Raw genomic sequence first — 27,262 nt, 5'->3', positions numbered from 1 at the left:
CTCAAGTGGTTAAGATTCTCAAAGAACTTATCTTTGATACCAATTGTTAAGCACATAGATATACTGAGAGGGGGTACATTAGTATATACCAAACTTAACTTCAATCTCAATACATCATTAGAACTATTAGTATTGGCGTGAATGTGGTTATATCCTAACTAGTTCATAGTTAGAACCTATTCACATGTTAAGTTTACTTAGGCTAGCTTGCACTTAAGTTAGTTGTTACATGTAACTTATCAATTAATATTGTTCATGTTAGTTATTATAGGTGGCATTCTAGAGGATATGAGTCATAGCTCATCAGTTAATATTTGTAACATGGTAGTTGTAGTCCTACCTCATCACCTTGTTTATATAATCAAGGTTCATTTGTGCATTGTATCATATCAATTTCATCTCAATCATTTCATTTTGATCTCATTATTCATTCAAGCTCTTGTTCGAATATTCTCTTGTAGTTGGAATCTTTCTTGGTTGATACTTGAAATATGTAGCTTCATGATAGGCTCTTTAGTAATCCAACAATTATCACATCTCATAATATCATTTAAGAAACTATGCAAGTGATAAGCACATCCACACATTAATACATGAGAACACCATATTTATGTAGGAACATAAAGAAAAAAAACCATGTTGAGAATAGCTACTTGGATCTACTACCCAAGTCTAGCCTCACAAAATAATAAAGAAATTACAATGTTTTGTAGGCATCAACCCATAAAAATTTTAACCTAAGATGGAGACACTAATCCCAATCAGATTTGTAGGTACCAACCTGTAGGAGACACCAATCCCCTAATCATATAACTGATCACAACTCAAGTATGAGACACTAGCCTAATCTATAAATAAGATATAGGAATGTAAAAGATATATCATGTGGACCTTCCAAACTCAATCTTCAACGTCTGTCTAATTTAATCTACATATATATACTCTCATAATGTACATATAAGATATGCATTATAGTTCACACACAACATGTACTCTTCTCTATTGAGTATACAACTTGCACAAATACTTCCATTTCAACCACTATTCAACGTCTCCTTAGAATAAAATGGCCGGAATAGAATAAAAAAAAATGAAAATGAAAATAAAACAAATTAAATAAAGTGGTGGGTGAAGTTTAAGTTTTAAGAGAATTAAATAATAAAGAGGGTGGTCGATATTACTATTGACCACCCCCCTTAATAAAAGGGAGGGGTCGGTATTACCACCGACCACCCTCCTCCCTTTTTAATATTTCATACTCCATGTTGTAGGCTGAATGCAGTGGGAGATAAACTAAAGGTAAGTCGTTTTAAGGGAAACACCATCGATTACCACCTCTCCTCCCATTTAAATAAGCTGCACCACGTTGCAATAAAAACCGATCAATTTGCAACCATGTCTAAAAAGATATGAGGTGGTAGGGATTAATGTAGGGGTAGGAATTAATTTGGAAAGTAACGTGGTTCACCAGCCCACGTAAACCCATCGATATCCACCGTGATCGACATGTATAAAGTTAGTTATTTAACTTGCATGTTTTAAGGAAGTCATTTTTAGTAAGTTGACTTAGTATAGGAGTTAAAAGCCACATGGATAATCTATAGATATGGACTTAACCACTTTAGAGGTGTGGTGTCACATAAGAAGTTAATGGATAACTTTGCATGTGAACACATAAGAATTCAAAACCATTTAGGACTATTATGTTGCAATAAAACCTTGAGTGGTGTCATTTAGAATCAATCCACCGCTAAGAGAGATAGCCCGAAAGTAGGAAAGAGGGTAGATGACAACACTATATATAGACCATTGAGTTGGAAGAGAAGGGGGAGGTGAGATGCAACAAAGGATTAGAGAATGGAATTGAAGAAGAGAAGGTAGGAAAAGATATAGAGGAAGATAGCAAATAGCAAGTTGGAGCAGAGAGAAATAAAGTAAAAGAGAGCAAGATAGAGGAGAGCAAGAACGTAGAAGAGTGACAAGAGATTAGGGAGAATGGAATAGTGGAGATTTTGATGTGTTTACAATCAAGTCGTAAAAGATCAACGATGATCATCTCCGATTTAGTGTCGAACTTAGGGGTTACGCTCTCGAATGAGTGTTTTTACTTTATTATTATCAGAGAAATTCTCAAAATATAGAAAGGGTAAGGACTCAGAATAGAGATCTCGTGAGATAGAAGAGCGCCGAGGTGGAAAGTATTGGAACCCGGATGTATTGCAGATAGTTTGAAGTTATCAAGGATCGTAATAGCCATGGATCGCGTTTCTTGAGGTAGGCTCAAATCTAGTATGTTTTGTTGAAATGATTTAAGAGATTAAGAATGATCTAGATTTATATTTATGAAATAGTTAGAGTCACAATATCAATCAATTTATTACGATCATGCAAGTATAGATGCATTAATGATATATTTCATGAAAGTTGGTAGATTAAACTTAGTGAAACTCTTAGAAAATTAGATCACCCAATCCTTTAGAAACATAGTCAGAGGATAGAGAGAGAAACTCTGAAATTGAACTACGAAAAAGATGAAGCATTAGGTTTATGACTTATTAAATAGTGTATTAATATAGTTGTAATTCTTATTTTTTGGAAGTCTTAATTTGAAAGCTATTTACGCATTTTGTTGTTTTAAGAAAAGATTGCCTGTATTAGGATCTTGTGTAAATGGCGTTTTTAGTCAAGTTTAAATTTCGTTGCAATTCTGGTTGAGTTGTCATTGTGTCCTATGTTATTATATTTCCTTGGTCAGGTGTTGATGTATAACCTTATCGATGTGAACCATTGTGTGTTTTGTCCAAATGGTCAATCTTTGGTTAGTGATTGTGTATCCTTCACCTGTGGTTTGTTAGGATTAGGTATGGCTGTCTGTTTCACCATAGAGTTCTCGTAGAGAGACCTTTCCTGTAGTGTCCTATGAGAGAGAGTGGCTTTTGAGCGGGGGTCGTGCCCGAAGTGGATGACAGGATAACCCGTCGGAAGTCAGATAAGAAGTGATAACCCAATAATTGATTAGGAGGTGGTTAGAATAAATATTAATTAAGATAATGTACCTCATGCATAGGTGTAGTGCTTGTACATGGCTCATAATGTTACGAGAAGGCCTGGAATGGAAAACTTACCACCTTGTCTTCATGAAAGGATTGGTAGAGTCCACATGAGACTTAGTTGGAGCCAGAAGCCAGGAGAGGTTACCAGGATAGAGAGCCAGGACCTAGGAGGTTGTACCATGGTATCCATCTTAAGCTATGCGATGACACTCTCTCCTTAGAGTCACTAGTGTTTGTGAGTTGAGTCACATGGATGTTTGCGGAGTCTTGTATTCCTTTCGTACTTGTATTACTTTTCTTACTTGAGGGTTTTCTACTATCTCCTAGCACGGTGGGGTGGTTCCATTTCAGGATCACATGGTCGGGTGGTAGTGCCACTTCCCATCAGATGCTCTGGAATGTATCTTTAGGCGAGGAAGGGCTTCACTGGTGTTCTTGGTTTGTGGTTCATGTACCAGCTCATGTTCGTGATCATTGTTCAGTTGAGACCTTGTGGTCATTGTATCAAACTTTTATGGAACCTTGATATTGTAACTTTGTAATCCGTGGCATTTTTGGTAACCATGTATTTATGGATGTTGTAAAAGGGAGTCATTGGAATCAATGTTAATTCAATTGCCTTAATCTTTTGTATATATGATCTATGAGAAATGAATGCATTGGAGTAATTTGATTCTTTCATTATGGAATATGGATGTATGTGTAGTTTTTGTCTTAAGCATTTGATTTTCCTATTTAGATGAACAGTTGGATTAACCGTGGTGTTAACATAATTTGTGAATTAATTTTCATTGGTAACCCTTAGGAAATCATGTGTTAGTCTTCCGCTATGTTATTAGACGTGCAATGGTTATAATTGGTGCACTTGTTCTTAAAAAAAAAATTATTATGCCCTTTTAGTTGCCTAGTTGTATTGTTTTCCTTTAGGGTTTCTGGCGGGGCATTACAAATCAAGCCAAACCCCCAACCCTTATTCTTATTTATTTTATCAGCCATTATGAGTTTATTTGATTTTTTTTAACTAAAGAGAAGATTTATTTTGAAAAAGTAAGGTCTAAATACTAGGATACGATGAAAGAGAGTCATGTTATGAATAGTTTAAAGTTTTAATGTTGACCATCGTGTTTCTTGTTTATCAATTAAATTTGTAGAAAGATAAGTATGGGTGGTGAGAAAACAAGAATTTCAACTTTATTTTTAATGAAATTTGTATCTTTATGGACATTAAATTGTCTAATAATAATACATTCAAATAACTCATGAAAAAACATAAAACTTGTGTTGAAGTTTCTTAATTACACATCTAAATATCACTTAAAAATATAATTATCTCCTAGTTTGTGTTGATACCATGTTAGAAATTAAAGGATCTTAGATTACTAATCATCACAAATAATTATAAAATAAATAAAATGATAGTTTAAAGATTCAAATATTTAGCACATTACACAATATCTACATGAGAAATCTTTTGAGTAAAAAACCTGCAAAAACATCATTCTATAATTAAAAATCTTACACATTATCTATATAAAAATATAGACAAAATCTAGAGACATCATTTCTTCTCGTTTGTATAGAAAATCTAATTCTTATATTGTTAATGAGAAAGAACCTCTTTAAACATAAGATAAAAGTGACAAATTATTTATAAAGGTATTCATTACCTATTAAAAACGACCAATTATAAATACTCAATAATCTACTAGTTATTAGACTATAATTATGTTAAATTAGATATATCTAATAAAGCATGTAATATATATGATTTTATATTCTTACATCAGAACAATATATAAACATTATATGGATATGTTTTATTTATTGAGCTTCAATATTTTATTATGAAAATGCTGGTTCAAAAATTTTTTCTCAAAAAATTTAGATATATCTTTTCATAATAAATGAATAATAAATTTTATTTGTCATATTTACACACAAAATAATTTTAGAGTCAATAGTCAACAATACAACTTATTAGAGCCAAAATTCATCTTCATATTAATTTGCCTTTGCTATATAATAGTGCATATGTTATTCCATCAACAATACAACATCAATAAAGTCGAAATTTGATCAAAATAATTTAATGCAATGAACATGTAATTTGATTTATGGACTAATTGTTTCCAACATGAATCAATAAGAAAAAAAGATAAATGAAGTTTTCATCATAATTATTAAACAAAAAAATTAATTTTCTACAATAGAATTTTTTATCATGTTTTTTAATTATATTGGGGAAGGGTACCAATAGTCTTTATAGCTAACTTCGCGCATCTTAAGTTTCTAAATATTACATCAGATTTCTGTAAAGTTATTTCAATTTCAATTAAAGAACAAGTTATGAACTATGAATGCTATATATGGATATGAGGAATTATGTCAATGTCTAATAATTCTGATTTTTATCTGTAGGTCTGAAGGAGAGAGATCATTTAATATTTTCTATGTCTTCTCCAAATGAATTCAATTGGCATATATATCATTTAGGCAATCGGTCAATTGGTGTATTGACCGGTCATGCCTTTTAGGCATGACCGATCAATGCACCCATTGATCGGTGCCTTTACAATTATACCATTAACACAATGCTGATTATCGGTTCAAAAACCCCCGATAGCACATTGTAATATCATAATATAATGACTGATCAATATAATGAATCAGTTCATATAAACACCGATGATTCAAAGTGCACGATGTATATAATCCAACCGGTGCATTTGTTAACCAATGTTAATGCCAAATGAAGCGGTGTATTCATTAAACCTGATAACAAATATGCCCGATATAATTAAGCCCGATAACAGATGTGAATCGGTGCCAATGTTTATGCACCCGATAGAAAGTATGTATCAGCGAATTTAACCCGATAACTTATAGCATTTAATATGCTATCGAGTTAATACCCCGATAGCATATTAATGCCAATTAACAATTGACATTAATATGCTATCGGGTTGTTAGCTCGATAGCATAATGATAAGCAATGTTTGTACAATCCGATAATCATATGCAATATAAATCAGACATGAAGCATGTAGATAAATAACAGAACAAGGAAGGTTAGGAAGATCTTATCTTGCATAAGCTACCATGCATTAACACTCCCTCTTAGCTTTGGAAGATAGATAAGGCAACCTGCATCACATTTCCTTTTCATAACTAAGATAAGGTCAGTCAGCAAAAATCATTTATACATGAGAAGTACCATCAAGACATATGATACAAAATAGAAGAACATCACCTGAGCATGTGACATAAAGTATTATTTTAACATGTGATAAAAGTAAGAGAATCATCACCTGATCATGTGAGAAATCACCAAAACATGTGATCTGTAAGATTCATCAAGATATCACCTAACATGTGATATCAGTATTTCCTAACACACAATACTTAAGGATAAGTCTATGAGAAAGGTTAGTTTCTCATCATATCCAAGTTGTGATAAGTGCAATAACATTTATAAATGTTTATCACAACATAGTCATGGCACATCCATGACTTACCAAAGATCCAACATGATCAATGGTTGAGATATCACCTACACGTGATATCAGTATTGCCTAACACACAATACAAGGATAACCATATGAGAAGTGCTTAAGTTCTCATCATATCCAAGTTGTGATAATGCAACAACATTTGTACAAATGTTGTATCACAACATAGTCATGGCACATCCATGACTTACCAGTGATCCAACATGATTACTAGTTTGACTATCATAAGATCATCACCTTATGATGTCTACATACAAGTGTTCAGTATCTGAGAGATCGTCACCTCTTAGATATGAACACAGGTGGCAAGAAGCCAAGAGATAGTCCAAACATGACAAAGAAGTTTACACATTAAACATCTTAAATATATGTAAGTATAGATTACAAAGCAGATTACCTTTCTATCATACCTAAACCCTTTCTGAAGTGATCAACCTTCACTCTGGAAAGTGGTTTGGTCAGAATATCTGCAGTCTGATCTCCTGTACACACATATTCTAACTTTAACACATTCCTGTCAACCATATCTCGTACATAGTGATATGGAATCTCAATATGTTTGGACCTGTCATGAAATACTGGATTTACAAAGAGTTTTATACAACTTTGATTATCACACTGAATGACTGTAGGCTTCATAGGTTCTGGAAATAATCCCAGGAGCAATTTCCTTAGCCATACTGCTTCTCGGGTAGCCATTGAAGCTGCAATATATTCAGCCTCTGTGGAACTTTGAGCTATTGAAGATTGTTTTCTGCTAATCCAGGATATCATGGCTGACCCTAAACTGAAGCAGCACCTTGAAGTGCTCTTTCTGTCAGTTACACTGCCAGCCCAATTTGAATCTGTAAATCCATGTAGATCTATGTCAACCTTTTCATATTTAAGACCAAGCTTTAGGGTACCTTGTAGATATCTCATTATATGCTTTACTGCAACCAGGTGTATCTCCTTAGGTTCACACATGAACTGACTTAAGGCATTAACAACATAGTAGATATCTGGCCTTGTATTTACTAGATACATCAGGGACCCAATCATCTGCCTGTATTGAGTGGGATCAGTAGGTCTTGATTCTGCTACTGCTTCTTTAAGTTTATGGAAGTTGGTTTCCATAGGGTCTGTAGTTTAGCATTCCAAATCTTGTCAATATGTCCAAGGTGTACTTCCCTTGGTTCAGTACAATATTATCAAAATTCTGCCATACTTCCAATCCTAGGAAGTAATGAAGAAGCCCCAAGTCTTTCATATCAAATTCTGTGGATAGATCTTTCTTGCATTGATCTATTAGGTGATCATCTCCTGTGATTAATAAGTCATCAACATATAAAATTAATATTAACATATCACCTTTATTTCTTTTGAGGTAGAGATTAGGATCTGCATCATTCTTAGAGAAACCCAGCTTTGAGAGATAGGTGTCAATTCTTTCATACCAGGCTCTAGGAACCTGTTTGAGCTCATAGAGAGCTTTCTTGAGTCTACACACATGAGACTCTGCATCATGAATTTCAAACCCTTCAAGTTGCTCTAAGTAGACTTCTTCCATGATCTCGCCATTTAGGAATGTTGTCTTAACATCCATCTGATGTACCTTCCACCCCTTTGCAGCTGCAATGGCTAGGACAACTCTTACTGATGTGTACCTGGCAACAGGTGCAAATGTTTCTTCATAATCTATTCCTTCCTTCTGTGACAACCCTCTAGCTACAAATCTGGCCTCCTGTTTTTCAATACTGCCATCTGTAGCATGCTTGAGTTTAAACAACCATTTAGAAGACACAACAGACTTCTTGGTTGGCCTAGGAACAATCTCCCAAACATCATTCTTCATAATGGACTGATATTCTTCAGTCATGGCATCTATCCATACTTGATGTTTGAGTGCATCTGAAACATTGTTAGGTTCAACTTTAGAGAGATCATTCATAAGTGCAACATAGTTGATGAATTTATTAGGCCTCTTGCTTTCCCTGAAGGTTCCTGAAGGAGCAGCGAACTTTTGAGCTTCTGCTACAGTTTTGGTGGCCCATAGTGGTTTTTTCTTGCGATTATCTATAGGTGGGTCTTGTGTTTCACTTATAGTTTCCTCAAGATACTCCCTCTAAAGCTCAAAAGTAGGTTCTTCTTCTAGGTTAGGAGTAGGATTATGAATTTGAGGTTCTATTGTATTTTGGGCCCTTTTGAAGGCTAAATCTTCTTCGAAGATTACATCCCTACTGAGTTCAATATTTCTCTGTCTTTGTACATAGATTTTGTAGGCTTTAGAAGTTTCACTGTATCTTACAAGTATTCCCCTTTTTCTAGAGGGTTCTAGTTTTAGTCTTTTCTCTTTAGATACATGAATATAGACCGGACACCCAAATATCCTAAGATGGCTGATATCTGGTTTTGTCTTGGTAAAGAATTCCTCAGGAGTTTTATCTTCAAGGTGTGAATGAGGACATCTATTTTGTATGTACACAACAGTGTTAGTTGCTTCTGCCCAAAGGTTCAAGTTTAGATTTTGATCTAGTATCATGGCTTTGGCAGCTTCTACTATGGTCCTATTTTTCCTTTCAGCTACTCCATTTTGTTGTGGATTATAAGGTATTGTCAACTCCCTCTTAATCCCATAATTTTTACAAAAGTCTTTAAATAGTCCTGATGTGTATTCCCCCCCATTGTTAGTTCTTAAGGTTTTAATTTTGTTTTCAGAGAGATTTTCTGTTAATGTTTTAAACTCTTTAAACCTACTTAGGATCTCTTCTGATTCTTTACATTTCAAAAAGTAGATCCACGTCTTCCTAGAGTAGTCATCAACAAAAATTACATAGTACAAAAATCCCCCTAGCGAGGGTACAGACATAGGTCCACATACATCAGAATGAATTAACTCCAAAACTTTGCTAGTTTTCCTAGTACTATTCTGAAATGCACTTTTGGTATTTTTACTTAAGGCACACCCTTTGCATGCCTCTGAATGATATTGCTTCAACTTAGGTAGACCTGTGACAAGGTTTCCCATAGTTGACAAAGCTCTATAATTCAGATGGCCTAATCTCTTGTGCCATACTTCATTTGCATTAGTTGCTTCATGGATCAATGCTAGATTGGGCTCTGTACATAGCTCATACAAATAGCCTTGTCTTCGACCAATGACCTTGGCATCTTTGATGGAGGATCTCTTTGGCCAAGCCAACACCTTGTTTTCCATGAAGGTCACTCTGTATCCTTGATCTTCTAGTGCTGATATGGAGATTAGATTTTTTTTGATGCCTGGAACATATAGTACTTCTTCAAGTCGTAGTGACATGCCTGTCTTCAGTTTGATGGTGCAGGTTCCAATTCCTCTGACTGGATGTGAAGAATCATCTCCGACGGTTACTTCCTCATCATCTTTCTCTATCATGGAGTCTAGTATTTCTCTAAAGCCGGTGATGTGTCTGGATGAACCATTGTTGATCACCCATGAGTTAGACTTGTTTGAAGCATGGCTTGTAAGTGCTGAGTAGAGGACATAGTTCTCGGAGTCATTTTCTCTTCTAGATTTCCTCACTTTTGCAAATGTGGCTTGCTTCCCTTTCTCCAGACAGTTTGCAACATAGTGTCCGAATTTGTCACACCTATAACATTGAACATGTGATAGGTCTTTCTTAGAAGTGTTCTTGCCTTGTTTAGCTTTTCTTTTCCTAAATTGCTTCTTTTTGTACTTCTTATTGATGTTTGTATTTAGGACTTGCAAGTCTTCATCTATATTCTTCTGTTTTATTCCTACCTCGTTCAATCTGGATTCTTCTTGTAGACAATCATCTCTTAGTCTTTCAAACTTAGGATATTTGGACCTAGCACTGATGCCTTGGACAAATGTGTTCCATCCACTAGGCAATCCATCTAGAGCAATGAGTGTTAACTCTTTGCTTTGGATGTCGTATCTAAGGGAAGCTAGGTCATATCTTAGGCTTGATATCCTCATGAAGTAGGAGTTAATTGTCTCCCCTTTGTTCATACTGATATGGTTGATCTCTCGTTTTAATGCCAAAGTATGACTTGCATTTGATATCTCAAATGTCCTTTCAAGTGCCTTGAACATTTTATAAGCCGTCTCCTACTTTCTAATGATGGGCATTATATTATTTCTTACCCCATCCACTATTATTTTAATAGCCTTATCATTTCCCTCGATCCATGTGGATTTCTCGGTTTCATCTTCTGGTTGTGCACTTTCAGTTTGGACATATGAATCAACTTTGTTTTCTCTTAAAATCATTTTGATTCTAAACTTCCAAGTTGAAAAATCTTCTCTACCTCCGAGTCTATCTTCGAATCTGATAGCGTTGGCCATTATGGAAATGTGATGTAGTTTGTAACTTAGTCCTTGAATTTTATCAAAATTGAATAGCCTTAGGTTCGATTACCTTGGCTCTGATACCATGTAAAGTTATTTCAATTTCAATTAAAGAACAAGTTATGAACTATGAATGCTATATATGGATATGAGGAATTATGTCAATGTCTAATAATTCTAATTTTTATCTGCAGGTCTGAAGGAGAGAGATCATTTAATATTTTCTATGTCTTCTCCAAATGAATTCAATTGGCATATATATCATTTAGGCAACCGGTCAATTGGTGTATTGACCGGTCATGCCTTTTAGGCATGACCGATCAATGCACCCATTGATCGATGCCTTTACAATTATACCATTAACACAATGCTGATTATCGGTTCAAAAAACCCCCGATAGCATATTGTAATATCATAATATAGTGACTGATCAATATAATGAATCAGTTCATATAAACACCGATGATTTAAAGTGCACAATGTATATAATCCAACCGGTGCATTTGTTAACCAATGTTAATGCCAAATGAAGCGATGTATTCATTAAACCCGATAACAAATATGCCCGATATAATTAAGCCCGATAACAGATGTGAATCGGTGCCAATGTTTATGCACCCGATAGCAAGTATGTATCGGTGAATTTAACCCGATAACTTATAGCATTTAATATGCTATCGGGTTAATACCCCGATAGCATATTAATGCCAATTAACAATTGACATTAATATGCTATCGGGTTGTTAGCCCGATAGCATAATGATAAGCAATGTTTGTACAATCTGATAATCATATGCAATATAAATCAGACATGAAGCATGTAGATAAATAACAGAACAAGGAAGGTTAGGAAGATCTTATCTTGCATAAGCTACCATGCATTAACAATTTCAACGATTTTTTTTATTGTTTCATATGTGACTTAACTGTTTATATCTATTGTTCTGGTTTCTTGGTGGGGGAAGAGCACTAGTTACCAGCTATTGTTTTGGTTTCTTGGTGGGGGAAGAGCACTAGTTACTATCCATGTTCCAATAATCGTTCACTCTTTCCACACCCAACCCCCCAATTACTAACTTCAAAGAAACAAAAAAAAAAACCTCAAAACCCATGAATAAATTTTAAATGTACCAATAGCTGCCCATTTTTTAACATTTTTGGACCATAATTGGCCCATTGTGCACCTTTATTGGTACCCATAATGCATGACTACTGGAGCAATTGTGCATAAGTATTGACAATTTTAAGTACATGGTTATTGGGGCATCTTTAAGTGAGTATTAGGTGACACTTTGAAATGTGTACTTTTTGATCCTTGCATGCATAACGGATCTCACAACATTCATAGTTATTGCCCAAAAGCCAAAACAATAGTTATAAGCAGTTAAGTGCATGCAAAGACAACAACAAAAAAAAGTCAAAATCCGATGTACCGTCTAGCTATAACAACTAAGGGTACATATTTGCTATTGCCCGTTTTTTTGACAACTAAAAAATTTGCACAATTGATCCAATAGTTATCCCAATTATAGGGCAATATTGATAACAATAAAGTTGCACAATTGATCTAATTACTATTTTTTTTTTCCAACTATTGGGTATACCAATAGGTAGCTATCAATCCACTAGATTAATTTTTAGTGGGCTATTAATTAGCAAACTCTAATGAACATAATTGAAATATAGACAGTAAATGGACCCTTCCCCAACAATGAATGAATAAATCAATAAAAGAAACTGAATGTAATAAATGTATTAGTATTGCTTCCCAAACAGACCCAAAAAAAAACAACAAATATCTATATAATTCAATTATTTCTATTTAAAAACACATATTATAATATTAAAACCATAGAGGTCTTGTAATCATCAGACAGTCAGTTCTACTTGAAGCTGATCACTGTGGTCGCTTCGTATCAAACGTCTGACCAACCTTACACAGACCACAAAATAACAGAAATTAAGCAGACCAAGCCCTGCATAAAGCCAGTAAAAGTAATCGAGGCGGCCATGATTGAGATTTTGGGCCAGCCAAGCATTATGGCTGTCACCTCCACTGGCATTGTGAACCACTGTAATAACAACACTGCTGAGCAACAAGCCAACGCCCATGCTGCACCAGAACAGAGCCACAGCTGTACTTCTCATGTTCTTGGGAAACTGCAAGTAAAAGAACTCGATCAGACCAATGGCGTAAAATGCCTCTGCCAATCCCAGAAAAACATACTGTGGCATAAGCCACATTACAGACAGAGTGGCTCTGCTGTTTCTCCGCTTAACTTCCACCATAGCCGCCACCACCATGGTGAGTATAGAAAAAATTATTCCTGTTCCGATTCTTTCTATCAAGGTTATGCCTTGGCTTCTATTTCTCAAGCGGCGAAAACATGGAAGGATGACTCTGTCATAGAATGGCAGCCATATGGATATGGCCAAAAGGGCAAAGACGCCCATGGAGGCCGCTGGTATTTCAAAATGGGGACCCAGTTTTCTGTTCATGAGCTTTGCCTGGTATATCATGTAAGTATTGGCTGTGCCATTCAAGATGATGGCCACCACTATTCCTGCACTCCAGATGGGTAATACGCTTATCACTGACTTGAGTTCTTCCACTTTCTGAACTGGGCAGAGCTTCCATGGATTGGGTGTGGAGCCATTGTCCTTGAAATCCTCTGTTCTTCTTATGGCTGACTTGTTCAAGAACCTGGATTAACAGATACAGATCATTCTTCATCAGTGAGGTATTCAAATAATTTCTCTCCTTTCTCTATGCTTAATAAAATGTTGATAAAATGTTGATGTAAAAAGCATTCACACAATCGAATACAAAAACTAGACAAAACAGCTTTGATGAATTGTAAAAACTTGATATCATTAATCTATATCAATTAAAAATTTAAACAGTAACATACTATTTCAGACCAAGAAAATTATAAAATAATTTGGAACAATTTTATGTTCAACGTTATACTATCATAAAGTTTGGCCAATGCTATAAGTTTATGAAGGAAAAAGAAATTATAAATTGATGGGCATTTCCATTTCACTTGATGATATGCTTCCATCATTCTTTAATGTGTTTGAAAACTTCTTATCATCCAAGTTAGTCCACTAAAACTTTTGCCAGCTTGGTTCAATATATGAAGAATAGTGTACTAAAACCTTGGCCCACCAAAGTGTTGACAAACGTTTGGTCTTATTACTAGAGACAGCTGTATAGAGTATATATTGCTTATTGTATTAAATTTCATCTTCAATCTTATTATCTTTTATTGCTTTTTGCAGGGACATTAATAATGTTAATTTACTGTCTTCAGATCTATGGCTTCACTTTAGATCCTACCCATACCAATAACTTGGAAAAGAAAAGCAAACAACTAAATATTTTGTTACTGATTCCTAAACAAAAGAAAATGCTCTATGAAAAATGCAAAAAGAGAGATTACATACTTGAACAGGTCGGTTGAAGAGAGCCTTGGTTCTACATCATCTTTGTCCGCAGGAACGTCATACAATTCCCTTGGATCAGAAGGCAAAACCAGATTTGTCTTTCTGATGGATGCAACAATCACTTGAGCAAATCCAGTCAAGGCACTGCCCTCTGGACTGACAAAAACATAGAACTTTGTTCCCGCCAGGAAGAAGCCTGTGGAGATAGCCATCAAGGCAGTGGCCAAACCAAATCCCCAGCTCCAGCTTACATTGCTTTGTAAATAAACAACAAAGGTCAGGCCCAACATGACAGACGCAGAAGATGCAAAATAGTACCAATTGAAAAAGCTCTGCTGCTTTTTCCTTTCCTCGGCATCATTTTTGTCAAATTGCTCTGCACCGAAGGGTATTGAAGATGATTTGACCCCACTTGAAGCCACAATCATTAATACTAAAAATACATAGAGTAATCCAAGTTCTATTTTGGATCCCCTTAATGTGGGTAGGAGAAGAGATATGATTGTCACAATACCCAATGCCTGCATCAACCAGGTTGTAGGATGAATTTCCAATAGTCCAAAGAAATTGCCTGCTAAAATCAAGATATGAATCCAAACTTTTTGTACCATATTGATAGATCTCATGTTCAACTATGATGGTTCCTCACAGGAGAAAATTTAAGCTTCTATCAAATATAAGCTTTTGCCAACCAAAGTCTAGAATGATTTTTTCAATACTTCAAAAAATACATCTCTCTTCCAAGCAAACCATTTATCAAACTCTTCTTTTAAAGGCTGGATGTAGGGTTACTTGTGATGCTTTTGTTCACCTAAAAGTTTGAAACTTATGCTCAAGTCTCCATAGTTTTCATAATTTATCTTAACAAACAATAATATGCAGTTCCCAGTGTCCATTAGAAGGATCTTACTAACATAATTTTCACATATTGCTAGATATTGTTTGGGTATTCAAATTAGTGATGGTATACAGGGAATGATGCTTGTCTGAGGCAGTGTATGTTGGTTTCACTTGATTTATTGATTATGAAATGCAAGTATAAAAATGAAAATGGTGAAGTTTTATGAATGCATTGAACGTGGCACTTAGAGCTGGCTTACCAGTATGTATGTGACAGAGGAAAGGACAATGGTCCAAAATCTTCCAAGATATGAATCTGCTATAAAAGCACCCAATATGGGTGCTAAAGCATTGATTCCTCCCCAGATGGTAGCAATTTTCGCAGCTGCAACCTGATTCATGTAAAACTGAGTGGTCAAGAATACCACCAGATTTGCAGATAAGCTGATCACTGCCAGATTTGCACAGCTCTCATTTCCTGCCAAGATATAAGACTACATTAACCATCTTTTCAACTTTGAAAAGAGAAACAGCAGTAAACAAATGCAAGAGGATCTGGCTATATACCTATAACAAAGGGCATAATTTTCCATCCTCCTTTCTTAAATTTCTCCTTTCCAGACAAAGGTACACCCTCAACTTTTGAACGCAGTTCTTCCTGTAACCTCAATGGTGAAGTCACCTGCACACTTAAGTCCATTATGTCGACTATCAATTGGCAAGAACAAACCCTCTTTTATGTAAGCTGAGCAGGTCAGATCAATGGACTTTTATTTTTGCACTCCCAAGAGGGGGTCCTTTTGCTCTAAAGTTGTGGTCCCCAGTTACCCGAATTTGGTCAGATCCTCTGCTCAATTGACCAGGGCAAACCCTCTGACTATAAGTTTACTGAAGCAGAAACCTCTGGTGGGTTTTGGGGATTTTACCACTTTTAGGGTTAGGGTGACTTAGCTGTTCTTACAGAGCAATGGGTTAGGGTGATTTAGATCTTTTAACACAGCAGTCATCCTCTGAGCCTATAGCCTCACCAACTGAATTTAAACAATACAACACCCTGAACTGGAAAATTTCTCCACAGCCTGACAGCTAACCTCCATGACTGTAACCTTGAAGTCAAAAACTGGTGACATTGATTGATCATGACAGGAGAGAAGAAGAACAGTATTATCCTCAAAATGGTGTCAGAAAACATATTATATAAGTCTCTTTCTATCCAATAATGATCACATTGACAATGCCCTGATATGACTGACACGGAAAGAATATAGAAGGTCCAGTGCTTCAATTATTCTGTTATAACAGACAAAAACTTGCTACCTGTTCAACTTGTTTCTCTTGCAGGTTTGAGGGAAGCCATGTGGACCAAGGTACTGATAGACGCGAATGTGAGGGCCCTTGTGCTTATTCAATCCCCTCCTCCACGTTAGACCAGCTACTGAAACAAGATGATGATTCTTCACGCTTCATTTTTTATACAACACATTGCATTATGATTGTCCTTTTCCCCCATTAAAAATTTGAATATGCTGCAATCACGTTTTTATCTAGTGCTGTTTAATAATCGAACGAATAAAATTTCATACCATGCGCTGCAATCATGCTTGTCCCAGTCATAAGCTTTTACAAAAATCCATAATTGTCCCTTTTATGACAGATATGAACGATTAATTTACAGATTATTTAAGAATATTGATAACATTTAGGTGCGAGAAACGTCCAAATTTTAAGTCGAAGCAAACGTAAGGACCGGCAAATTTTTGGGACTTATGTCAAGTATTTTTCTATTCCTCCATTTTTAAGATCGAGAACTCTTTTGCAGTCGTTTTCTGTGACTGCAATTTTTAAGAAGGTGAAAGGTGTATGAAACAAAATTAGTGTCAACTTTCGCAAACTTAGTGAGATTATTATATGGGTTGGCAAGTAGTTATTTTAAGGTTGTTACAGTCTGTAGTATACAATTAAATTTTTATTTAATTCTTTTATAGAATGGATAAAATTGTGTTATCAATACATATAATAATTATATTGTCTTTCAAAATTGGGTAGGTTTATTATTATTATTATTTTCGATTTCATGTAGACAGTCCCTCTATACCTAAATTTTTAACATCTTCTCGTATTACGTGCGTTGGGGAGAGATTGGATCTTGTAGCCTTGTGCTTTATCACAAGAAGCTCACCATTGAACCTTGTGACCTTGTGCCTTTATCATAATAAATTCTTGCCAATGGACCTTGTGACCTCGTGCTTTACCAAAGGAAGCTCTCGCCAATCGACCCAAGCCCCTAATACTAGGGTATGTTTAAATATGATTATGTTTAGTTAGATTTTTTTGGTGATTTTAACTAAACATATGGAAGTATGATTATGTTAAGTCGGGTTTCTAGATGTTTTTGATGAATTGATTTTGAATATCTCCAAGTATGATAGGATAAGTTCGACTTTTAGAATAATATTTTTTAAGTAAGATTAGATTAGATTAGATTAGATTTTTTACTAATTTTAATGAACTGATTTTGAAATCTCTAAAAATATGATCGACTTCTAAACAACTTTATCAACTGCATCACCCTATTTATAATAACTTTTTTAAAATGCCTATTTTTTATTATATTATAATTTACTTAATATAATAACAAAACTATTAATATCTATATAATTCATTTTTTTCCATTAAAAAAAATCTTACAACTTGTATTGTTTTCTTTGTACATCCATAAAGTAGTTTCTTATTCAAATCATGGCAATTGAGATTAGGTGTAATTTACATTCAAGCCAATTTAATTGAAACTTTAGTTTTAATCATCATATTTATTTTATTGATATTTTTATTCCTTGTACGAATGAAAATGATTCTTTTTGGAAGTCTAATTTCCTTTAATTTGAATGGTCAACATTATATTTAAAATCAATTTTACATGAATATGCTTTTTCATAACTTTACTATATTTAAAATCAATTTCATATGCATAACTTTGCTAAAATTATTATTATTATGATCTTCTCTTTTTTATCAATTTTATTTTTAGATCAATTTTGAGAATTTTTAAAGGTGGCCTTTAAATTTACGAGTCATTTTTAATTAATATGTCACTGCTTTATTTATTCATTATTATTTTTTTCATGATGTTATGGTTGGGTTATGTTTTATGTTTTGATTTATTGAATTTAATTTTGGGTCATTGATTATATGTGAATTATTAGTTTTTGAAAACTGACTATATGTGTCATGTCCACATTTTAACACATGTTAATATCATAATTAAATTTTTTTTTTTTACTTTTGACTCAAACAATGTAATATTCAATTGAAGATAAGATAAATAAACCACGTCATAATATAATATAAGGAGAGCGATACCATACTCTCACTCACTAATGTGCACAAATTGATTTTAATCATTAATCGATGGGTTAAATCACTCAGCTATACTATAATTTAAATAATACAAAGTGGACATAATCTCACTAAAACTAACAATTACAACTTTTAATTTGATAAAATTAGCCATCCATCTACTATTTGTTTTCTTAATAAATAAATCACCTCTAATGTATTAACAATAATAAACCACTCTCTCTCTCCCCAAAAACCTTTATAATAATTTAATACAAATATAATCAACATAAAAGATATATCTTCACATTTAAATCAATTAAAAGCAAGTAATGGATTTACAATATGCAAATAATTTAAATTGATATTGAAATAGAAATCTTATCTATAAGATGTCCATAATATAGACTAGTATACTTATATTAGAAAAATATATGTAAAATATGCTGAGAGATATCTTATAATAGAAGAGAATCATCTGTAAAACAAATGTTCTTCTAAAATACTAAACACCAAGAATACAAATCCATTAAAGTCTTGCACGCAAAAAGTTGTGAATCTAGTTGGAGACAAGTGGCGAGTGTTCTATTTTATTTGGAGTAATAAAATAACACCTCCACAAAAGTTGAAACATGACATATTTCATGCATTTACCTGTCATTTGCATGTCAAATTATTTCAAAAATGGATTTTTGTTTACAAACATTTTGATGTCATTGTAGATGCCTCTCGACATAATTAACAATTCTATTATATTTCTTAAGCATTGCGTGTTCAAACTATCTTCTATAGATGAAAACCCATACAATATTGTGCTTAGTGGGTAAAAACCCACTTGTTTCTAGAATTAAAGGACAAAAATCCTTTGGTTATTTCAGAGAATTGTCACTTAGGGAATGCATTGGAGCTTCAAAGATTTGCAAGAAAGTTTAGTAAGTCAATGTGCTCATTATTGGTTAATGTTGTATGTCATTGTGTAATGACAATCATAATAATCACCCGCTATAGAGATAAAATCATAATCAATATAAGTTACTACTATAGTTTGAATCGTTTGTGAAAGTTTATTTATGTTGTTTAAGTATAAGAAATTATTGTAGTTTAGATATAGTTTAGTGAAGAATATTTTTATGTTATTTGGTGAATGTTTTTGTTTGTGTTCCAGATAAAATTATTTTTATTGAAAAGTATGGGAAGGGACATTACAATGGTATTAAATCACCTTTCTTGCTAGCCCATGAGTGTGTGGTGATGCAGGTTCATGCAAATAAGTGATAAGGAAATTGGGTAATTGCAAAGGAAAAACAAAAAGAACTATGGTGAAAGGAGTTCAATGACATTTAGAGCCAATTTTTTAAAATGAGAGAAGACAAAACCATTTAATAAAGAACAAGCAAGATATCACATTGAATATATGAACCTAGGTCCAACCATATTTGAAGTCATGACCTTTGGGTATGGAAAAGAAGATATAAAGAGCAATCCCACAGAGAGGGTTCTAGAATAGAACAATGAGATAGTGATGAAAAGAGGAATTTGAATAAAATAATCCTTATTGACTACATAAGAAGATGGAGAAAGGAAGAGGAAGATTCAAAATTTACTAAAAAGGAGATCAAGAAGTGGAAGCCAAAAGAAAAAAATAGAGCCACTAGGTGTCATAGAGGAAGAAAAATAGGACACCTCAATGAAAAAATATAGTGAGGTCTAGGATTAGCACAACATTGTCCCTAATGAAGAGTTGGTATAATGTGTTAAAGATGTGTTAATAATTATGAATATGTTCAAGAAGAATTCACCCAATTTTTTGGTATAGATGTAATTGCACATTGTAGTGGCGATTCACAATGTATGGAAATGATTGGACCATGTGATGATGATTTGTAAGATATTAGTTATGTTGTTGTGAAGAATGATTTGACTTTAACTAACTCACATGAAGAGAAATTGTAAGTTGATCATGAAAAACCTAATGATAATATAGAGGTCGGGATATACCCTTTAGATTGGGGTGTGGGGGATCCATTTCTTTAGGATCAAAGGAAAATCATATGAAATGGCGTGGGATGCAAGAGACTATGTGTTTGATGGAGCTTCTCTCAATTAATTATATATTTTTTATCCCTTGAATATTGACAAAACAACAACTATGTTGGATCATGAGTGAGTGTGAGGTATGTGAAGACTTAAATATCTTAGGGATTACATGCTAACACATCCTCCTGATGAGGTATCATAGGTTTATCAAAGGCTCATTGGGTATCTACTAAATGATGGAGAGTCACCTATAATGGGCTACACAATTTCTAGCCCCTTTTCCCTTTAAACAATTGTTGGTATGAGGAAAGGAAACTCCATGATCGTACACATTGGCTACATAGAGGTTGAACAAGAAGAATTTGGAATCCTTTTCTCCAACATTAATGAGATTATCAATGAGATAGTTTGTATTCATAAAAAGGAGAATCTTGATTCAGACATGATAGATCTAGGGGAGGCCAACATGGACACTAAAGGACAGCTGGCACTTTTTCACAATTGTTGTAGGAGTTGATGATTCTCAACTCCTTGGCCCTTTGATACCATGTAGGATTTGATGATACAACCATAGGAGCTAAAATCATCTGGAATAAAAACACTTGCCACACAAAAGAGAATAAGTCACGAATGATTCTATGCAACCTTGAGACAAAATTGATCTAAACAGGAGTCTGATAACTAGATTAATTTGTAAAGATCCAAAGAGGAAAATATAATGATTAGATTAACCTATAATGAAATTAAATAAATTCTCTCTCAATGTTGTATAGTGCAATCATGGCTTCTTCTCTTTTGTGTGACAAGTATTTTTCATGCAAATGATTCTTGGCTCTCGTGGTTGTATCATCAACTCCTACATGGTATTAGAGTGTAATATTTACTTCCACAATTTTCACTTCGCTAAACCTAAAGACTACATGGGGATAGATGCCTTAGGAAGTTTTATAATAGATGAAGGTAAGAAAAATGAGTGTTATTTTGAAGTTTACGATTTTATGATTAAGCCTGGTATGGTGCTGTGGGTTTTGAGATACGATACATTGGAGGATTCATGAAGAATGATGATGGTGTCATTGCAATCCTCATCATTTAATTTATCAATCCGGGGCAATGTCCATGGCTATATGCAAAAGAGAATGAAGAAAACTGGTTTGTCAGTCTATTATAACTTGCAGGAAATGAAAGCTAATCTAAGACACACTTGCATGAAAGAAAAGGATAATATAAGACACACTTGGATGAATTGAAAAGGCTAAACTAATTATCACTTTCTGCAAATAAAATACTTGCTTGAATTCAAATTTACTCTAAGAAATTCTGGAAAATACATTGTTGTAAATGAAACTAGTCTATCCTATTTCCTCAGGCTAAAACAAGTCTTTCTAATCCCCCCCTTTGCTTGATTGATTTCAACATATTTATATAATTATAATTCCATATCTACCCAACCAATCTACTAAGAATGTGTATCAAAGATCCACTTTTGAAGGGGGCGTTTACAAAAAGTTGACAAAACTAAACTTGTTGTCCTTCATCTCTCCATCTTTGTCTTAGTCATCTTCAGTCAGTTACTACTCTCTCCTTGTTGTGAATCACGCCAAACTCTTAAAAGGGTTTCCATCCCTTCAAGTCTAGTTTCCATATCAATTTGACTTTTTGAATTTTGTGGAGCAATGAGAGAGATATTGATGTTTTACTGAGACTGCGTTTTTCATAATTTTTGGGCGCCCAAATTTTAGGAAGTCTCAAGTTCTCAACATGAATTAAGGAATTATTCTTCAGTCCAATTGACCAAATCATTGTTAATCACCATGAAGAATATTCTATAATAATGAAATTACATTGGAGTGATTTGGTAACTTGAGTTATCTTTGTTGGAGAAAGATAACACAATGTAGTGTGCAACTACAACTTGTAGGAAATAGATACTTTTCCCATTGATTTAGGAATGATTGATGCTCCATGATTTTGTATGAATGTTGTAGTGTGTTGGGAGTCTTCAAGAGTATTGTCTATCTTCTCTTAATATCTTCAAAGCCTACTACAATGTTTGGAACTGTCTGGAGTTAATGTCTGGAGATCTTTGCTGCAAGTATTTTTTTTAAGCTTCTTCTTGTCATCAGTAATTTAATAAATCATTCACCTGCATTGTAACATCTTGCACACTCATGGAGACATATTAGAAGCATTTTGGATCATTGGTTTATTTAACAAAAATAAACCAAATATCTACTTCATATTCTACCTTAAACAAACTAAATAACTTTCAATTATTACTCAAGTCTACTTCTACAACAATACACTAAGAAGAAATAGATAATTTTAATGGGTTAACTATGAGACAATTTATGGTCTCGTCATCTCCCCCAAAACCTAAAGTGTTGCAGGTCCCTCTGCAACTCATAATGAGCCTCAACATTAGATAAATTCACTTTTGTAACAATTGCTCCAAGTAGCTCTTGATAGCTCCTGATGGCTCCCGATTAGCATTTAAAATAAAATTTTAGCTCTTAACAACTCCTTAAATCTTGGAATAAGCATTTAGGCACTTCTTCTTCTTCTTTTTGAGTGGATTGAGTAGAATGAAATAAATTTAAGTTGAATAAGAGTAAAATAATAAAGCAAATACCTGATTTTACATTAGTTTTTATGCAAACATCATGCATGAGTTGTAGTTCACTTTCCCCATGATGCATTCTAAGAGTTTCTTCAATTTTCGAGAGCTGCAACTTGATCCTTTATGCCGACTAACAACTCTGATTGCTTCATCATTATTTTTGCTTCCATGCTTTTGAAGATTTAGTGCTAGAGCTAGAGATCACGACTACAAAAACCAATCATTCATGATGCCAAAATATTTGCAACAAGTTTTGAGTGCAACAACTTGTACATAAGTGCATGTTTACAGCCTTTGAGAAGAGGAAAAAGCATGTGCAAAGCACTTATTTGCAGAAAGCAAACCTATCCTAACTTACTCTACTGAATGATGTAGAGAGGTTACACATAACCATTAGCTAGTTTTGAAAATTATCTTCCCCTTTCTTACAATATGTTTCCATGCATTCAGATTTTTAAGAGAAGATAATAAAAAGAAGATGACAAAACTTTTGAAATCCAATGCTTCACCTTCCTTTGTAGTGGAAACCTTCTCCATGATTTCTTATTCTAGAAAATGCATGGGTTGATTAGAGAGATCTTGTAATCCTTCATTCGATCTTGTGCATGCATGACTAGAATCGACTCCTTGTTCTTCAAATATCTGATTGGGAAGCCTTCATTTCATTTCAAAAATCTACTTGGGTAGCCATTCTTGGACTTTGAAGATCTCCAAATGAGTCTTTCTTTTGCAAGCTTCTATAATGAAGATACGATCTCTTCATTGTATTTTGCACCTCTTGCAAGCAATAAACCATCAATTCTTTCTTTAAAGAAATATCCTTTGCTAGGACTTGGAGTGATGGTCCTCCAACTAAGGATATTTTTTAAAAATAGCACCATTTCTCTTTAGATATTATGTTTGGGGGTTTTGATTTGGTGTTTTGGGGGGGTTTTGAGAGACAAATCTTTCTTGATGAACTTCTAAACCTAAAAGGTCGACAAACTGATTTTCCTGATTCCCCAATGACACCCATCTCAGGAAACGACGCCAGAAATGATGGGTAAGGTCGTTGATGTCACAGCTTAAACCATTTAAATTCTTTTCATTATTGACTCAAGGTGTGTCTGAAAGTTGACTGTGATAAGGAGGATCTCAATTGGGGGTTTTGCATTTTAAAACTATGACTGGGGTTGGATCATGCTCCATCGGGAGCTATCAAGATCTATCTGGAACTATTCCTATGACTGCGGTTTAGAACTAAAAAGACACTTTGCTAATTTAAGCCACAAAAATCAATTATCCTGCGAAGAATTCAAATTTGATACCAAGAGTCCAAACAAAATAGAGTTTAAGATGTAAATCATGGAATTGTCTAATCACAAACTTAAATAACTTTTATCTTCCTATGGAATGAAATCTACCACTAAGTGCCAGAAAATAAAACCTATTTTACGCTTGTGAAAATGAAGTCTAAATTACGTTTGCGAGAAATAAATCTAAATTATAACTGCAGAAATGAAATCTACTTAACAAACAACTAAATTCCATGCGTTAACCCAACAATGCTTTTTCTCTCTTCTTAGTTCCAAATTCATCATCTTACTAAAATGAGAAAATAAATTCATTTGTTGAAAAGAAACTAAATGACAGTAACAACTAAGATTTCCTCACATGAACTTATTGAAACAATATTTGAGTGGAAATTAAAATAGCTACAACTTTTGAAATTCAACACTCAATCTAATCAGGAATGAATTACCATGGAATTTGAACAATGTGAAATTAATTTGAATGCACAAACTAAACATGTAGAAGAAACAACACAAAGATCACCTCCCTTCGGTTGAGCAGACCCTACTTTTCCTCTAGTGGGATCCTAGGTACAAGAATTATTAGATCAACTTATGATTTTTATTGAACTGTACTTCCAACAGGAAGTAGAAATAGACTTGTTGATTACAAAAGGTGGAGCTCTACTGCTGGCTAACTTACTGACTAATCTAAGGCACACTTGCAGGAATTGAAAATACTACACTTGCATGAAAGTAAATAGCTAATCTATCTCACACTTGGTGGAAAGGAAAGTGGTTAATCTAATTCACACTTGCTGGAAATGAAGCACCAAGATGATGAATTTGGAATTGTTTAAATATAGGGTGAATACTTGAGAATTTGAAGAAAACTTACAAAAATAGACTACTACAGATACCCAACAGAGCCACAATATAAGATTTGGGAAAAATAATAGAGTCAAAATAGTTCCCAAAAGTTTGGGTTGATTTTTCGAGACTGGGTACTATAGATTTGACCCGGTCCTCTGAATTTCACTCCATTGAAAGTTAAACATGTTCATCATCGTCAATTTTGTCAAAATATCTGAGTTTAGATCTTGTGCCAATTACGTACACATATATATGGAGGGAAAATGTTGTGGATAGGGTTTTGCCTTAGGTCAAACCCCGACTTATGAATTAACCTTGAAATTGAAATAGTAATTAAAATGGAAATTGGAGCAAGATGCTTTCCCTTTGAGGAAAAGGTTAAATCTTAAATAAAATGCTTGTAATTGAAATGTATATCTTGATGAAGTTTCGTTTGGATCCTCATGCAAGGATTTTAGGATTTCTCGTAGAATGTCTTCATAAAAAAATGATCATTGATGCCATCTTGAATGCTTGAACTTGAATTCACTTCTTGTCCAATGCTTGATAAATATCTGATTGCTTTCTCACTTGAATTGAATTAGGATCTTGATTTCACATAAGAGATTTCTTAGTTTTCAAATGAGAGGGGTAGATGTCCTTTATAATTGGCTGCCCAAAAATTAAATGAATTTATAGAGTAGGCTAACACATGGTCAGATTTCTCGCTCATCTAAGATGACCATTATGAGGACCAAAAATGGGTCCTAATTGAGAGGACCAAGGCAGTGGGCGCCCTAGTCCTGACAATTAGGACTCAGACCTGGAGGGAATGTAGGGAGGAAGGTGGGAATGTGAGTTTGTCGGTGGTGTGAGAAAAATCAAAATAGACATTAGGCATCATAAGGTGAAGCACCAAGGTGAGGTATAGGTGAAGATATATATGTGTGCAGATACAATTTACAACACTACATTTAGCCCCCACTTTAGCGGGAGTATGAGACTAAGCATACTCACAGTAAAGTACAAAATCACATTGAAAAAAATTCACCAAGATATGAAAGAGACAAGACACACCAAGCACCCAAAGACTTTAGCATCTTACTACTCTAATATCAAGATTAAATAGACAACACATGAAAGGGAAAGAGAGAGCACATGAATGTATTGGCCTAATAAGATTTAGTGCTACAAATAGAATAATGTCACAATGGATTCGGCCTCTTCATTACCTTGCAACAATATCGTAACAAGGGTCATCCAAAGAGAACCTAACATAACACAAAAACATGTCAAGCAACACATCACGAGGGAAGCACATTACAAACAAACAAACACACAAAAGAGAATCCATGACGCGAATAAAGATAATCAAGCAAATCATCTACCTCCCAATATTGCTTACATCATCTACGGATGGTGGACAAGATGCAAGAGGAGCCACTTTGAGCACAACAAATGGAGCTACTATGAGTTCCAAACAAGGATTATGGTCTAATAATGAATCACTTTGTTTGTCACTAGGAGGTAGGGTTAATGCTTTTGAAAAATGTGAAGACAACTCATCATTAATTTCAACAAGATCATACATATAATTAGAATCCTTAGAATCAATCTTGTTAGCATGGACAACATTATCATCATCCATATCATCATCTAGATTAATAAAAATAAGATCTTTAACACAAAGTAGTTGAACCATTATTTTTCTTAAATATTTTTAATTTAGGTGATTTAAATTGAAATTCCTCCCTAGCATTAGGTGAAGGTTGGACAAATGGGGCCAAGTCAATATTTGGTGTCTTCAGGGAGGAAATGGTTTGGGATGCAAGCTCGTGAGCCTTGGCATAAAATCTTCATCGATGTTATTTTGTGTAACGATTCCTTTTAGTTTTAGTCGAGACTTGCAAAGGTTGAGGATCAATGGACATAGGCTTCTTGTCTTCCTTTATAAGGGGAGGAACAGA

At 34.2% G+C, this 27,262-nt stretch overlaps 1 protein-coding gene across 1 annotated transcript; it reads right to left on the bottom strand.

The window, feature by feature from the left end:
• Positions 1 to 12,672: 12,672 nt before the first annotated feature.
• On the bottom strand, positions 12,673 to 16,704 carry LOC131053744 (protein NRT1/ PTR FAMILY 2.13). Its single transcript, XM_057988388.2, has 4 exons — positions 15,747 to 16,704; positions 15,440 to 15,657; positions 14,340 to 14,860; positions 12,673 to 13,593 (listed from the first exon to the last, which is right to left on the bottom strand). The coding sequence occupies exons 1-4, from the start codon at positions 15,877 to 15,879 to the stop codon at positions 12,759 to 12,761; spliced, it is 1,707 nt and encodes a 568-aa protein (XP_057844371.2). The 5' UTR covers positions 15,880 to 16,704; the 3' UTR covers positions 12,673 to 12,758.
• Between the last annotated feature and the right edge of the window lie 10,558 nt (positions 16,705 to 27,262).

The sequence above is a fragment of the Cryptomeria japonica genome, chromosome 6, assembly GCF_030272615.1.
Source record: "Cryptomeria japonica chromosome 6, Sugi_1.0, whole genome shotgun sequence".
In the NCBI taxonomy this organism is placed as follows: Eukaryota; Viridiplantae; Streptophyta; class Pinopsida; order Cupressales; family Cupressaceae; genus Cryptomeria; species Cryptomeria japonica.
This window is presented reverse-complemented; position numbering and strand designations above follow the sequence as displayed.

Coding starts and splice junctions, on each gene's coding strand:
- LOC131053744 (XM_057988388.2), bottom strand. CDS start 15,879: ATGGACTTAAGTGTGCAGGTGACTTCACCATTGAGGTTACAGGAAGAA. Junction 14,861..15,439: donor CCTCTGTCACATACATACTG/GTAAGCCAGCTC, acceptor TGGTTGATGCAG/GCATTGGGTATTGTGACAAT. Junction 13,594..14,339: donor TCTTCAACCGACCTGTTCAA/GTATGTAATCTC, acceptor CTGTTAATCCAG/GTTCTTGAACAAGTCAGCCA.